The 17,172-nt window shown below is 31.4% G+C and overlaps 3 protein-coding genes across 3 annotated transcripts; 2 read left to right on the forward strand and 1 right to left on the reverse strand.

Moving 5' to 3' along the window:
- The first annotated feature begins 25 nt into the window (after positions 1 to 25).
- On the forward strand, positions 26 to 6,639 carry LOC130898984 (uridine-cytidine kinase-like 1). Its single transcript, XM_057808631.1, has 8 exons — positions 26 to 268; positions 408 to 541; positions 960 to 1,124; positions 1,185 to 1,462; positions 3,693 to 4,016; positions 4,771 to 5,032; positions 5,970 to 6,115; positions 6,171 to 6,639. The coding sequence occupies exons 1-8, from the start codon at positions 216 to 218 to the stop codon at positions 6,480 to 6,482; spliced, it is 1,674 nt and encodes a 557-aa protein (XP_057664614.1). The 5' UTR covers positions 26 to 215; the 3' UTR covers positions 6,483 to 6,639.
- Positions 6,640 to 9,326: 2,687 nt separating this feature from the next.
- LOC130898987 (threonylcarbamoyladenosine tRNA methylthiotransferase) lies at positions 9,327 to 13,750 on the reverse strand. Its single transcript, XM_057808634.1, has 8 exons — positions 13,499 to 13,750; positions 13,313 to 13,439; positions 13,030 to 13,253; positions 12,821 to 12,977; positions 12,505 to 12,769; positions 10,062 to 10,335; positions 9,805 to 10,005; positions 9,327 to 9,747 (listed from the first exon to the last, which is right to left on the reverse strand). The coding sequence occupies exons 1-8, from the start codon at positions 13,522 to 13,524 to the stop codon at positions 9,369 to 9,371; spliced, it is 1,653 nt and encodes a 550-aa protein (XP_057664617.1). The 5' UTR covers positions 13,525 to 13,750; the 3' UTR covers positions 9,327 to 9,368.
- A 119-nt stretch (positions 13,751 to 13,869) lies between these two features.
- LOC130898986 (tetratricopeptide repeat protein 27) lies at positions 13,870 to 17,070 on the forward strand. The gene is made up of 3 exons (XM_057808633.1): positions 13,870 to 14,562; positions 14,612 to 15,436; positions 16,077 to 17,070. The coding sequence occupies exons 1-3, from the start codon at positions 14,001 to 14,003 to the stop codon at positions 17,030 to 17,032; spliced, it is 2,343 nt and encodes a 780-aa protein (XP_057664616.1). The 5' UTR covers positions 13,870 to 14,000; the 3' UTR covers positions 17,033 to 17,070.
- The last annotated feature ends 102 nt before the right edge of the window (positions 17,071 to 17,172 follow it).

The raw sequence follows: 17,172 nt of genomic DNA on the forward strand, positions 1-17,172 counted from the left end.
TTTCTAAAATGCTATATTGAATACAGCGTCGATTAGAAATTGCCTAAAAATTAGAAGTTTTGTATAAAACATGTTTTATAACCTAACCCAATATTTCAACATACTTTCTTAGTAAGTAGGGATGACAAGTTTGAATTATTCGCGATTGAAGAGTGCATAGAATATTATAAGTAAATTTATTATATTTATTAAAGATAATTTAAATTATCTTATAAATGGCTGCTAAAATTAACATTATTGATCCACCTTCGTCGGCAAGCTCCGATAGGTATGTCATTTTTTATTTTAATTAAATAAAAATAAATAAAATTTATCCTTGAATGAATAAATATTGGATAATTTTAGTTTTTTATATATCTTTAGTATACGTTTACAATATTGCTTTGTTGAAAATGATCTATTTTTAGTGACATCGAGGAAACGCACGCCGATTTTTCAGAGGTTTTTCCAGAGATAGAAATTGAAGAGGAAAAAAGCGGAGATTTCCATACCCCAGCTTCTCCTATAACTGTACCTTATTGTCCAAGACCTCCTTCAACAGGTAAGTGAATTAAATATTTAATGTTGAAATATTTACATAAATGCAGAGGTGTTTTTATTTGCAAAGTCTGATAAAATTTTTTTATCACATTCGAATAAATGATTTAACACGTTAACAGCCAACGCAATTTCCAGAATTTTATTCAATTGTATTATATCAGTAAAAATTATAATTTAAATATAAAATTATAGTCAAAAAGTGTAAAAAAAGTAGATTTTTCTTGTTTTAATTTTTTTGCTAGCTTTTGTAACAAAAATCTATTCTAGGAAGTTATATAATATTTGGCAGTCAACGTGTTGAATATTCATGATACTATGTTGATATTTTACACAGGAAATGTTGAAAACGAATAAATTTATTTGATTTGTGGAATAAAAGGTTTCATAAACAAATATTTCCGGAAATATAATTTTTAAAGGTTCTCAAAAATCACCTAGATCCAGAAGACAAAGAACGACATCTTTAAATCAAACAAAAAAACCCACGGAATCCATTATAAGAACTCAACATCGTACAATATACACAGCGGGTAGGCCGCCTTGGTACAACAGTGTGGGACAAAAAGTTGAACCCTTCGTCATAGGTAGAAAGATATAAATACATTTGACGGTATTTTAAATTAACCCGACGTGTTATTTTTAAGGAATATGTGGTGGAAGTGCCTCGGGGAAAACAACTGTAGCGGAAAAGATTATAGAATCCCTCGGGGTACCGTGGGTGACGTTACTTAGTATGGATTCCTTCTATAAAGTATTGAACGAAAAACAACATGAAATAGCCGATAGAAACGAATATAATTTTGATCATCCTGATGCATTCGATTTCGATCTATTGGCGCAGACCCTTCAGAGGCTCAAGGAGGGTAGAAAAGTGGAAGTACCGATATATAATTTCGTAACGCATTCTAGAGAGGCTAAAACGGTAAGTGGAATTTCTGGAATACCTCTGGGGACTTTGATTTTGAAGTGATTTACTTTAAAAATCATACAGTAGAAGTTAATTAAAAAATCGAGTCCAATTTTTGAAGGATTACTTCTAAATGATCATTTTATGTATAAAAAAATCAGGATTGCACCGTCGTTAGGAATTGCTGAGATACGTGGGTTTACAGTCGAGATGTTGAAGATTAGGGGGGAAAATATGACTAAGGCATTTAATTTTAGTAAATAGTAGTACTAGATGTATAAAAATTTTATTTTTTGTAAATAATTTCTCCCTTTATCCATAAAAAATAAATATAACGATCTAGGATTGACAATTTAGGAATTATTTGTGAAAAAAATTGGATCGTAATATTTTTTAATATTGTGAATTATGATTAGGGTTGAAATTAAAGTTTTTGGTTTATTTTGAACTTAGATTCGTACTTTTCTGATCTGTTTAGTTCTAGTGGATGCATTTTTTATTGTGTGGACGTAATTTTCGAAATTTGAAAATTTTTAGGTTATGAAAAGTTAAAACTCATTCAGAACCTCAAAAAAAAAAGAAATAATTTCGAGTTTTAAAATACCGTCAATCGATTTAGGGCGAAATTTTACCTATAAGAACAAAATTTTTGAAAATATTTCATCAAAAAATGGATAAAATCGTGAAAATACAATAATTTTGAAATTTTTTTGCAATAAAAAATTGCTAAAAAAATTTGTTCGATAAAAACATTAAAAGTACCACTAATGGAACTTTAGGAAACTAAAAGTCGACTGATATCTCTAATTTTTTAATAAAATGTCATTTTAACTTTCAAATAGAGGGTGGAGTTTTTTTTCAAAATCATACAGATCAAAATAATGAAAATATGAATTTTATTTTATACAGGAGGGCTTAAAAGTATTGTTTTATATAGAAAAACATCGTAATTACTGTAAGAATTGTTATTTCTGAGATACCGGGTTTTAAAAACGAATATATCGAGAATAGGGGGTTAAAACTATATTATCATCTTTGAGGCTACAAATTTTGGGGAAAAGTAGTGTTAGAAGTGTGAAAATTTCACTGTTCCTAGAGAACTCCTTCCCAAACTAAAAGTTTTGGGGCAATTTTATACTGAAATTTGTGTTCCTCGGGTCGATTTAGCTCTAATTGATGCATTTGTTTAAGCCCAGACGTGAATTTAAAAAAATTAGAAGTATCGGTACACACAAAATCAAAACTCTTTCATAATTCAAAAATTAAAAGAATTTTGAGTTTAAAAATATCACTAATCGATTCAGGATGAAATTCTACTTTCTTGAACGAGTTTTGTGGAAAAATTTCCTCGGGAAATGATGAAAATCTTGAAAATGGAATGATTTCCAGATTTTCCATACTGTAGCTCTAAAACAATTTAATTAAAAATTTTTTCTTGGAAAAAGTTTGGAAGGATCAAAAAAGAATTTTTAGAAGTCATAAAATGTCGTTCCAACCACTATACAAGGGGTTGTAAATTTTTTTCAAAAACACATTTCCATTTAAAAAATTGCCTCGATCAAAACAACGAGAATATTAACCCCATATTAAGAAATAGTACTTAAAAATGATTATTCTATAAAGAAAAAAATCATGAGTACCATAAGAGTTGTTATTTCTGAGATACAGTACTTCAAAGTTGAAATATGACTACAATTTATCGTTAATTTTGTGTTTCTCAAAAAATATCAATTCGTGAGATGAAAAATAAGCAAATTGCGTTCGTCTAAATTAATTTCCAATTAGCTTTTCGTATTTTAAGGTCCATTGATATACCAAGGGTCATTGAACAACCTTAAAATAAACTAATTGTTAAATACGCTAGACTACGAAGCGCGTTATATTTTTTGAATGACTATTTTTAAAAACTTCTAGTCATATTACAACGTAGTAAAATTCCCAAACCATAACCTTGATGAAATATTTCAGCTTAACTCGCCAATAAACGTGATTCATAAATTAATTGTAAATCTATTAATAGAAATATCGAAAATAAAAAAAAACGAATCTAAACATTTAATTTTTCAATTAAATATTTTCAAAAATAATTTAGATCGTATCTAAACTGTCTAAAATATAAAATTCCAATTTCGAAAATAGTTATTATCGATTCACATCATCCCTTATAGGTAATAAGTTTTAGATCGGTTTCGGTTGTATCGGGTCTCTTCAGCACGGGATACACGCACACTTATTTTTATTCTAGAAAACAATGTACGGCGCTAACGTGATAATATTCGAAGGTATCTTAACTTTTCACAATCAAAAAGTAATCGACATGTTGGATATGAAAGTATTCGTAGACGCCGATCCGGACGTCAGACTTGCTCGTAGGCTGAGACGGGATATATCCCAAAGAGGTAGAGACTTAGAAGGGGTCATAAAACAATATACGTCAATGGTACAACCCTCTTTTAATCATTATATCGCCCCTTTGACTAGTCACGCCGATATAATAGTTCCTCGGGGTGGAGAAAACGAGGTTGCCATTCAGTTGATTGTACAGCATGTCCAAACACAGTTACAATTGGTAAGTATATAGTTAATAAATAGTTTGAAAATCGTTTTTGTTTATTTAGTTATTTTTTGATTTAATAAAAAAAAATATTTAATGACAATAAAAATTATTATAACAAATATTTTATTAAAAAAAATTCGTCATAATATTTATTTCCAATTATGTCTGATGTAGAATTAAACGTGGCAACATAGCGATTCGTTAAATTCATCATGGCCGTTACAACTTTGACAGTACGATCTCAATAATGGCGGACAGTGGTTGTTATAAAAGTTATTTTGAAATAAAAAATAAATTTCGATATAAAAAACTTGAAATTACTGTGAGATTTAAGAAAAATTAGTGATGTGGAATCCATTTTTTACAAATAAAATGATGAGTTTTGTCGAAAAAATGTGTAAATTTAATAACGAATCTTCTACGTTCTCATATGCTGGAAGCCAAAAAGATTCGTAAGTTATTTATTTTGTATAAAATACGTTTTTATTATTATTGGAATCTTTATTTACTTTCAATTTATAATAAAACAAGAATTATATTCATCAGATTACGTTTAAATAACTATTCCATAAATATTTATATCTTATAATCATCTGTTATCGAAACATCTAATATAATTCAAGAAAAAATCAAGTTGTGTTCATAGTCGCGTAGTGGACAGTCAAGTTTGGTTAATTTTAACAAACAAATTAACTAATATATCAAGATTTATTGAAAATTTTTAATTTTATAATAGCCATATAATTGCAACACATTATTTTTGTAGCGTGGTTTAAAACTTAGAGAAGAACTAGTTCAGGCGTATACAGAGAATAAACACAACATGCCCAGACCTGATACCGTTCGATTATTACCTACCACCCCTCAAATTAGGGGTTTGCATACGTTTATTAGAAATAAGGATACACCTAGGGATGAATTTATATTTTATAGTAAACGATTGATAAGATTGGTTATCGAATACACTTTATCACTGATGACGTTTGTGGATAAGACCGTCGAAACCCCTCAAGGTGTTTTGTACCATGGTAAATACTATTTTTATTAGAAAAAATCTTCAGGGATGCAAAAAATCGCTTTTAATGTAATAGATTCGAAAAAAAAAAATCTATCAGTTCTAGTTTTTGAGATATAAGGTAATCGAGGAAGTGTAGATTATTTTTGTGGCGATTACACTTTGAAAAAAATATGGGAAACCTATTTTTTAATTTTATGAAAAGAAATTTTTGTGCATATTTTGGTGTTAATTTTGGACAATTCGAAAATGGAAAAACAAACAAAAAACCGGATTTTTAAAAAGCAATCAAAGAAACAAAATTTTTAAAAAACAAACCTAATTTTCAAAAAGAAAAAACTTTCGAGAAACAAGCAAAAAACATGAAATTTTCAAAACAAATGAAAAACCAAAATTTTACAAAAGAAAACAAAAAAATTTCAACAAGAAAAAAAAACAAAATTTTCAAGAAAAAAACTAAAACTTTCAAAAATCAAAAGAAAAAAAAATTTTAAATTTTTGTTTGCTTTTTAAAAATTTTGGCCGCATTTGGACAAGAAGAAAGTGTTGTTTCATCAAGACAAATGCACCAGCTCACACATGTATCGAATTTATTAAACATCGCTGGGAAAAGTGTATGGACCTAAAAGGAGATTACGTTTGTCTTTGTTGGACCAAGTACTTCTGTGACCATCCTCGTATCATTCAAATTACGGCCAATTCGAGCCACAATGCAAAATTTTGTTGATCTTAATGAATAATATTTCGGAAATCAATAGAGCCACATCTAATTATAAATATTACTTAACTACCAACCCTCGTAAAACTGACTTTCTAGATGAAAATTTAGAGTAAAAATGACATATCTCGAAAAATAGATCTGAAAAACGGAATCTATGAACAAAAATAAATCAAAACAGTCGTATATCGAATTTTTAATTATACAGTGTATTGTTAAATTAAATTTTCAGGTAAAAAAATGGCTACGAGTAACATTTGCGGTGTTTCTATATTAAGAGCCGGTGAAACGATGGAACAAGCAGTTTGCGATGTATGTAAAGACATTAGAATAGGAAAAATATTGATACAAACAAATCTACAGACAGGAGAACCTGAGGTATATATAATCTTTTAGGGATAAAAAAATCCAATTAATTTCAATTTTTTTCCAGTTGTACTATTTACGATTACCCAAGGACATAAAGGACTACAAGGTAATCCTGATGGACGCCACCGTAGCCACGGGAGCAGCAGCTATGATGGCTATCAGAGTTTTACTCGATCACGACGTTTTGGAAAGCAACATTTTGATAGTGTCGTTATTAATGGCGGAATCAGGTGTTCAATCGATAGCTTACGCTTTTCCCGAAGTCCAAATAGTCACTACGGCCATAGATCCAGAGATTAACGACAGATTTTACGTATTACCCGGTATAGGAAATTTTGGTGACAGATATTTTGGTACGGAACCTTCTGAATTGTAAACTGTCGGTTGTTAAGCTCCCAACTTTATTCACCAAAGGATTTTTCGGTGCAGAATCGTTCATAGGGGGCCAAAGACTGGATGTGGATGCTGTTACTACTCGTGAAATTTTTTTATGTATAAAGTGTTTTCAAATTAAATCATATTGTTATATGGAGTATATGGTCGATCTTTATTATTATAAACCGTTATTTCAAAATATAGAGGGGAAATTTGGGAGAAAAGAAGAAAATAAAAGTGTGATAATAGAGAAAACTGTTAGTGTAATGGTGAAAATAAATGACGAAACCTAAAATAATAGTGTGATAATAGTGAAAACTTGATAAAGTGACAAACGGAATTAACTAAACCTAAAATAAAAGTGTGATAATAGTGAAAACTTAGTGTAGTGAAAAAAAGTAATTGACGAAATCTGAAATAAAAGTGCTAAGTGTGATAATAGTTAAAACTGTTAGTGTAGTGGTGAAAATAAATTACAAAACCTAAACTAAAAGTGTGATAATAGTGAAAACTTAGTGTAGTGAAAAAAGTAATTGATGAAATCTGAAATAAAAGTGCTAAGTGTGATAATAGTTGAAACTGTTAGTGTAGTGGTGAAAATAAATTACAAAACAAACAAAGTGACAAAAGGAATTGACTGAACCTGAAATAAAAATGTGATAATAGTGATTCAAGTCCAAATAAGTACAAAAAAAATAGAATTTACGTTGAAATTCCAAACAGTGTCAGCAAATTGTTTTAATAACCGAATAAAAAAAAAATTGAAAAATACTTGTGCTGATAGGAACGAAATGCTAGCAAACCGTCGAAATGGTCTAATTCTTACACATAACACGGGTTTTACACTAAATATAGAGATATATTTAAAAACAAATATAGAGAAGGGATAAATAGAGACGAAATAGAAGAAGCTTTCCAAAAAAAGATTTAAAGGATGAACATAATTTTTTACAACCAAACTTTGAGGTCAAAAGAATATCGAAATCAACAAATATACGATTATTAAGCCTACTGTACACTTTGGATATTAAAAAGTTTGAATATAAAATTTTAATTATAAATATTTAGCTTTTGGTCTTACAGTTCCGAAATATGTATAAGTGAAGATAGAAATTACTATTTTTCGTTCTCCAATAGAAAATTCATTCCAAAAATATTAATCGATTATTTTCTAGATTAAATTATGAAATTAATAATTGTCTAGATTTATTCCCGATTATTATCAAAAATAGTTTCCTCTGTGTCAAAATTGATTTCTAAATATGTCAACCATAGACAAAACGTTAAGTTCTATGATATACTCGATAATAAATGTATCACCTTATCTATAGATATAGTAATTAGTTACTATATCTATGACCTTATCATTGTACAAAAGAAACTAAATTATAATGATAAATAGAAAAAAGAAAATGTGTAAAACATTTTTTTATCATTTTCCTTCATATAAACACAAAAAATAAGAAGTAAATAATAATCAGAACATGGAACGTAACTTATAATTTATGACGTCGTTACTACTGGCCACGTTAGTGATACAAATTTCGAAAACTGACACATAGTAATGTCATATAGAAAACAAACGAAGGTATTATAATGGCGGTTATTTTCATTTTAATATTTCGAAATCGGTTTGTAAAATGCTAATTTTTTTGCTATCATTGATTATAGAAGATGTTTGGTAAGATTTTATTTGATACCATCAGTTTTAAAACGAAACGAATGATCTTGCAAAAAAAGGAGTGAAAGATGGATTTTTGCTCTAAAAGTAAATATTCGATTGAAAGTAAATTAGGGTAAGATGCTCAAGATTGCTTAAAACATTCAAAATATGTGAGTTAATGAATATTCACATAAATTAATCTTATTGACAGGCCGAAACATTTTTTATAAGTTTAAAAATGAATTAATTAAAAGATACCAAAAATTAACACAATTTATCAAAAGAAACATAAAAAGGGATCTTCGAAGTAAGAAATTAAAGTTATAGTAATTAATAAGAATATGAAAGTATGAGTTTTCAAAAATCATTTTTTTTTAAATAAAAATCTTTAAAAATAGAAGATTCACATTCTTTTAACATGGGATGAGGAAATGAAATAATTATCAAAACTTCAAAGAAATTTCTCAAATAAAGGAGAAAAAGATCAAATTAAAGTTGTGAAAAATAGTTTTTTGAAATTTTTAGTGACATTAATACTTTTTTCTCTAAAGCTATTTATACATATATTTTAGGATTGAAATCTAATTATCCTTTCATCCGTTTTTTCCACTTCTTCCTATCCTTTGTTACTTTGTTCATCTACTGTATTATTTTTCCTTTATCTGTACCAAAATTTTCCTGGTCCCTCCTTTTCTTATGTATATTAGACTTTGTGGTGTTGCTCGTTTTATATTTTCGTACCAGATTAAACAAAAGTATCAATTAGGTATATTAAAATAGAAGAACACATATTTATTTTTTCATAAAACGACGATAACAACAAACTAAATATACAACAAGACATAAGATCATTAAAAATAAGAAAAAAATACTAAAAAAACCAGATTAAGATAATTTAGTGATAAAAAATAACTTTGTATACTGGGGGGAGTCATTTTAATCATAACGTAGCGCTGATTGAACAATAAGCGACGTTACCGTTTCTCAAATTTAATAGAAACATAAAAAAAATGAAAAAAAAAATTATTTTTCTATTTGAGAAGCAAATTCGACTCCGAGAAGTTGATATCAACACCGAATATAAAATTTTCTATAATCTAGAGTATCCGAAGATGAAAAATTTTATACCAAAAGTCTTGATATAGTGGAATATGGAAATCAATAAGAATTGAGGTACAAAAAAATAGATAAATACATTTATTATCGTTTTATTTACAAAAAGTCCTATAAATAAGCATAATTCCATAAAATCCTCAATAAAACCGACGCCAACAGGACTATTAGTCCGTACAACCATTTATCATCGACGCCCTCTTCCAAACCAACCCCCGACACTATCCCCTTCTCCAAGGGTTCCCTCAAACCGGGCATAACGACATCGTCGATTGGTTCCCCGATCATAGAAAACTTCGAAGCTTTCACCACCCGAATTTTCACCATTTTCCCCAAATATTCCTCTTTTAACGGTATCAAAACTTGTTCGTAGAATTTATTATGCGCCACGTAATATTTTTTATCGTGAGATATTTCAGTCGCTAGAACTTCTTGTATCTCCCCTATTTTATGTTCGTAAGGAAAATATGAGTGAAACAACTCGGTTAACCTAAAAAAAAAACATCTATTAACCTCAAATTCACCTCGACCTTCCATCCCTTTTTACCTTTTAGTTCTCTGTTTAACTTCCCGAGTTGGTACTCTTGCAAGTAGAGCCGCGGGAGTCCCCGGTCGAGGATAAAACTGATTAATAAACAAACTGGGAAATTTATATTTTCCGCACAAATCCAAAGTTTCCCGGAAATCTTGTTCCGTTTCCGTCGGAAATCCGCAAATAATATCAGTAGCTATAGTTATACCGGGTACCCTACAATATCCCGCGATTAAATTCACGCAATTTTTCCCTTTTAAACGTTCACTTACTTTTCCCTAAGGAAATTCACGACGTTTTCGAAATCATCTCTGCAATATTCCCTTTTCATATCACTTAAAACGGCGTCGCTCGCCGATTGTATCGGTACGTGGAGGAAAGCGTAAACTCTATCGTCCCCCATTATCTTCGCTATTTCTTCTAAATGTTCGAGAATATACGGGGGATTCGTCATACCTAACCTTAACCTACAACCTTTCGGTATTACTTCCACCAATTTCCATAAAAGTTCCGGTAAAGTCGTACCTATATCACGCCCGTAAGTACCTACGATTCGATTCTATTACAATTTTTACTTTATCTATGTAATATTAACCAAAAAAGTCAAAAAAATACACGCCAGAACGAACGCGGATAGCCCCCTCTCAAGGACTTTGACGTTGGTAGAGGAACCGGGCAACCGGGACCCCCTCGGACGTACCAATTTGGGCTGGTGCAAAGGACGGACTGCTAACGGACCGTTGAACACTTAAGGCTTCAGATAAACCCGTCAACTCCATTGATGAATGGTATCTGAGCCTAAATAAAAGTCGCGAATGATGCCTGCGGGAACCTCGATCAAACTCCACGGTATATTATCCTTATTCTGATGTACGACGCTGTGTTGCACATGACAGTTATTCCCTAGCTACTCGTGGAAACTCCACGGACATTATTAACAAAAATAACTCATTCCCTTCCTACTATATTGTGGATTATGAAATATTACAACCCACAGATTCCAGTTTTCCCATCGAAAGTCCTTCTAGGCGGTACAGTGACAAATCCCTCAATTTTCCCCGATGGTTCGGATTAATCAAGGACCACGGTACCCCCTATACCTAAACCATTGGTCTCTTTCGATGTCCAAGTTCTTAATGGTACTTTTGATAACGTAAATAGTGCGAAGAAGGAAAACCACGACTGTCCAGACTACTCACGACTTAACAACACCAGTTCCTAAGTTTACCTCGACCTCCAAACCTCCCCTAACCACCTTAAACAAGACGTGCAAAGTCGAAGTGAATCGGTCGCCAACTGTTACCTAAAAGCAGCTGCTCGATGTCTGGTGCCATCTTCTTCCTATTCGGCTGGTTTGGAATAATAATTACGGCCGAAAATGAAGTGGCTACACACGAAACTCCCTCTAAATTTTAAGTCTTCGCGGAGGAGCTATGGAATCGTGACTCCAACTAAATAACAGAACCACCTAGTGCACGTATCGCGTCAGAAGCAGACTTCTGCGGAAGACACTCCAAATTAAGAACTCGGAACGGGCGATACTCAATCGAAGCCATAGAAACACAGTAATCTCAATCTGATCAGATAGCGGAGCAGCTATAGAAGCCATAACGACCATATGGGTGTGTTCTAGGTTAGTGCAAAAAAGTCATAAGGGCCTAAAAAGTCTCTTAAGTTAAGGACTCACTAGAACAAGCCTAATGGTGTCAAACCGAAGCGCCATGTCAAGGGGGGGCACGACAAGCCTTTGGACACTTACCACCACTATAACAAAAATAATATCAACCAAAAAGACGTGTATGATAAATCAATGAGTGAGCCCTAAAGGATTTACTGTGGCCCCTTTTTCTAGTTCAGTGCTTATAGATGATCTACTAACTCCGCTTCCATTAGAAAATGGCTTTAGCTACCATAGTTATTAACTATTTCATATTCCCTGTTTTGAAAATCCAAAGTCTTCCACATTTCAAGAGGATATGGATCATCTACGAATCTGGTATCTCCAGGTATACAATGAAGTCCCTCTTCATAATGTTGATACATTTTCTTTGGTTATAAGGTCCCAGGAGTATGTTTACTTGTCTTAGTCCATGTTGATTTGTCCAGTAACTATTTTTTTTTCAATCTACATCCTTTTGTAGGGTTTTCTATATATCATGGTCTTAAAAACAGTTTATCTGTTCCCGCTTCACCAAATCTGTCTGTTATTTCATTTCCTTCCACTCCTGTATGTCCTGGAACTTTATTATTTTTCTGCAGCTCATAAAACTTGTCCAGGTTTACTCAAATCGACTTGGATCTTATGAAACTGCAGAGCTCTAATGACCATTTGGTTATTAGATAGGAAGATACTAGATAAAAGTACTAAAATAAGGGTGTACTTTGAAATTATACACCCATGTAGAAATATAGTACTAAAATATGATTAAAAAACCGATGAAAATATTTAATCTATTGAATTTTTTTAAAAAATTCATTATTTTCTAACTAAATTCAAACTAATCTTGCAAAATTTTAGTTTCTAATATTCAATATGTTGACTGGAACTAATAATATACTTCCCTGAGGAGATTTTTAATATTATGACAAAATTGTGAAAATTTCCTTGGCAGTCAACATGTTAAATTCAATTCAATGCAAATAGCAGTAGAAAAAAAAATATATCAAACAAAAACATTTTTGTACCAAATATATTTGTTATATTGAAATCCTTACCAGTATCTTCTGAGGTCAACCAAATCTCAACAACCCCTTCTTCGAATGCTTGTTTCGCCCTAGCAATAATTTCTTCCGGAGGATAACTGCCTAAATCACCCCTAGCATGTTTAGTTTTACAATAAGTGCATTGATTAAGACAACCTGTGTTGATTGCTATGATTTCTATCAGAGGATTCCTCCTCACTTTTGGAAGTAATAAAGAAGCTCCCCCAATTTTTTTACCATTCTCCTTTTTTGTACCTAATAATTTAACAGTGTTACCCTGTAAAAAATTATTAAATTATGAGAAGAATTATATAAAGACGAAATTTACTTTGAGGGTTTCTTCGACTACTTCAACGACTCGGTCTATTTGTTGAACTCCTATTATACTCAACCCTTGTATAAACGACGTTTTTGGAGCTCCTTGGGGTACACATCCTGCTAATACTAAATGTTTACCTTGTTTTTTAGCGGATTCAATTTCATTTCTATAAAAAAATTAAATGAAAGCTTGTTGTACTTACGTTTTGAGTTAACTACCTGAAATGATCCTCTGCTGGACTTTTAACTGTACAACTATTCAATAAAATTAAATCAGCTTCTTTTTTATCTTCAGTTAATTTATATCCGTAAGCGGCCAATTGTCCAGCCATATATTCCGAATCCGAGCTGTTGTGTGCGCAGCCCCACGTTCCAATATAAATTTTTTGAGTTCCTGGTATATTTTCTCCTATAGGTATCGGGGGTTGGTTTTCGATTTTGTTCTTAAATAATACCGATGGTTTCTAATACGGAAAAATGTCATAATAAAAAAAATACGTACTTTCTTTTTTGCTTGAACTTTAACGTTCTTACGACTACTATATCTATCTTTGGGAGTTAGATCTTGAGAAGAAATTAGATCTTCGATATCGTTGATTATTTCATTGCAAAAAGTTGAATAGGTTGAACTACAATAAATATACTATTCTGTTTTTTTTTAATTTTTATTAGTAATGCCGAGATTTACCTGTCGTGCACAACTTCTACATCCATTTTTTTTAAATCTCTACTGTTTTTTTAAAGATATAAAAAAAGATAATTTATTTTAATATTTCGTATATAAAGTTATAAAAATTTTTATAACACGTTTGTTTTTAAAAAAATTGTTAGAGTTAATTTCTTCTTCATTTTTTAAACTTTACCATAACAGCACTATAGCTAGTTTTGAAAATAAAACTGTAATCAAAAAAGTTATTTTCTATAGAGGAGGTTATTTAATTAATAAATTGTATAAAAAAAAGAAAAGAAAGAAAAACAAATTTTTCGTATGTTTTAGTAAATTTTATTTTTTTGAAATTATAATTTTATTAACATGTAAAAATGCCTAATAATAAAATTGTCATTTGTCATCACAAATTTTATGTTTGTAAAATGTTAGGTTAGACATGTTGAAGTTGCACGTTGATTTTGTTTAGTATTGAAATATTTTACAACTCTCATTAATTAAAATTGCAAATAAATTGAACAAAATGACTAATACCGAAGAGTTACTTTACGAATTTTTATTAATACCAAGAACGTATGAAGAAGAAACTGAAAAATTAGAAGCCGAAACCAAAAACTTTAACGAATTGTTAACTTGTACTGAAAACTGGAATAATTTTTTCGAACATTCATTCGATAATAACCAAACAAAAACATTTTTTAATAATATAGACGAAGAAGAAAAACAGAATTATTTCAAATTCGGTTTAGCGTGTATTACCTATTTTGTACAAGGTAATTTTACAGGACCGAATCTGCCCAAAGAAATCGATAATTATTTTAATTCCCACAAATTCGAAACGTCTAAATTTTCAAAATTATTATCGGTTAACAACGAAGACATTAATATTAATACAAAATATCCTGTTTTACTAGTAACAGCAAAATTAATTTTTGAGCATTGTGTTATTAATGAAACAGTTAACGATTGGTGGAATTGGAGAGTTATTTGGGTACATCAACAAATTTTGGAAGACTTAAGCCCTTCTTTACTTTCCGAAGCTGATAGATTATATAAACAATTCCACATCAATCCCGAATTAAATAGTAAGTTTCAAATTCTTGTAATTATAAATCTATTTTTAATTATTTTTAGAATATATAAAATCCGCGTTAGATGTCGAAGTGGCTCAACTATATCTCACTTTTAGACAAATTTCAAGAGCTAAAGAACACATTTTAATGGCTCTGGAAATGTTAGGAATTCGATACGACCTATTAGGCGCCCTTGGTAAAAGAACACGATATCAAGAAAAAGAATTAGCACAGTTAGCTTTAAAAGTAACTGTTGAAGAAGAAAGGGAAGAAGATGAGACGATAAATATAGAAGAAAACGATCTTCCAAAAGATATTCCAATAGGAGACGACGTTCTTTTAAATTCAATCGATTTTTTAGAAGATTTAGGTATAAAATGTAAATTAGGACGTTTGGAACAAAAACTTTTCGTTACTATTGTTAGTGATATGATAATATCTAAACCGCAAGATGGATTACAGAAAGAACAAATGATGCCTTTTATAGATCTTGTACTAAGTCAAAAAAACACGTTTACCATTAAAATAGCCTGTTTATTGATGAGATGTAAATTAGAAACTAAAAATAGTAAAATTTTAGAACGGGCATTAAAACAAAGCGAAGAAATATTACAATGTTTAAATAAAGAAAAACCTCCACCTTTATCAAGAATAATCGACGCTTTTGGAACCGGTATGCCTCCAATATGGAAAATCGAAATGCAATATGCTAATATTTTGATAAGTTTGGGGTTGGTGAGGAGCGCTTTGATTACTTATACGAAATTGAAGCTTTGGGAAGAAGTAATAATTTGTTACACCTTTTTACAACTAAAACATAAAGCTGCCGAAGTTATACAAGAACAAATTGATCAAAATCCAACCCCAAAACTATTTTGTTTATTAGGTAAGAAAATAATCCATTCTACAGGATGATTTGATTAATGTGATAAAAACTCTTTTCTCCTTTTCACTCACATGGTGAAAAACACCCTATATTTTATTGCATATTTGGAATATAAAGCTATGGTTTGTTCCATAGGGTATTGAAGATTGTTTTGGTGTGTCTTTGAAGGTTTTACAACCACTCCGCACCTACATCTAGAAGGTATTTCGTACAAGATTCTATATGTCTTTGTCCTGCTTATAAAGGAGGCCATTTTTTTGGAATCTCACTTTACAAGGTCGTCCTATTGTCTTAAATGTGGAATTTGATCCATTAGAAGACCGACCAACAGTTTCTGGTCAGCACAAGAAGTTTTTCATAGTTTCGAATCGATAAGACTCCATCTGATTCATTAGCAATTCATTCTGCTCCAAGATAATGGAGTCGTTGCCCCTTTTTTGGAATTCTATCTGCTTCTTCATTTCCTTTGTATACCCTGATGACCCAGAATCAATTTTTTTTGTAATTAGCGATTTTAGAGATCGGTTACACTCCCAGACTAGTTTGGATTTGTACTGAATAGTTTTAGGGTTCTTCAAGTACTCTTGGAAATTCATTGTGCGTGTTGGTGTTTCCAATTTAATGAAATTTTTTTTTCTAGGAGACGCTACTGATGACGTATCCTGTTACGAGAAGGCTTGGGAATTATCAAAACGACGCAGCCATAGAGCGCAACGTCATTGGGGGAAGTATCTTTTCTCCCATAAAAAATACGAAGAATGCATCCCCCATTTCGAAAAAGCCTTGAGTATCAACCCTCTGCACCCTCCGACGTGGTTCAGATTAGGCTACGCGGCTCTTAAAATAGAAAATTGGCAAACGGCGGCGACCGCTTACAGGCGGTACACGTGCTTTGAACCAGAATGTTTCATAGCGTGGAATAACCTAGCGCAAGCGTGCATAAAAATCGGTAACAAAAGGGGCGCCCACCAGGCGATTCTGGAAGCCCTGAAATGCAACTACGATAATTGGAAAGTTTGGGAAAATTTGTTGGTGATCAGTTGCGATATTTCGAATTTTTCTGAAGTCATCAGGGCTTACCACAGATTATTGGATCTCCAAGAAAAATATTTGAACGTCGAAGTGTTGAACGTGTTGGTTTATAACGTTTGTAACGATATAAACGATTCCGAGGGTCAGACGGCGCATCGGTTCTTACAGAAAACTAGGGAATTATTGGGGAGGGTTACTTCCTTGTACCCGACCGAAGGGTATATTTGGGAACTTTATGCAAACTTGTCCCCATCGATTCTCCTCAAAGCTCAACGGTTGCAGCGAGCTTATAGGGGGTACACTCAAGGTTCCTGGGATAAGAATCCTACGACGTGTCAACAAGTGTTGTACGTTTGCGTTAAGTTGGCGGAAATTGTGTTGGACGACGATATGGATCCTCGAGATACTATTGTTAATTCCGTTAAGTTGAATTTGAGTTCTGCTATTGCGGCTGTTAAGAAACAGGATTTTGAGGAGACGCGCGATTTGGTCGGACAAGTTTCGGTGCATTTGGATAAAATCGTTCAAAAATTAAAAAACGACGGTGCTAAAAGTAACAGTTAGGTTTCAAACGTTTCATTTTTTTAATAAAAATAGAAAAATATTTTGATTTTTTCATTTATTTCCTTATTCCACCAACACTAAATGCACTATCCATTAAATTATTGGGTTACTCTTAACTATGCACTAATTATCACTAAACA

The sequence above is a fragment of the Diorhabda carinulata genome, chromosome 10 (assembly GCF_026250575.1).
Source record: "Diorhabda carinulata isolate Delta chromosome 10, icDioCari1.1, whole genome shotgun sequence".
NCBI lineage: Eukaryota > Metazoa > Arthropoda > Insecta > Coleoptera > Chrysomelidae > Diorhabda > Diorhabda carinulata.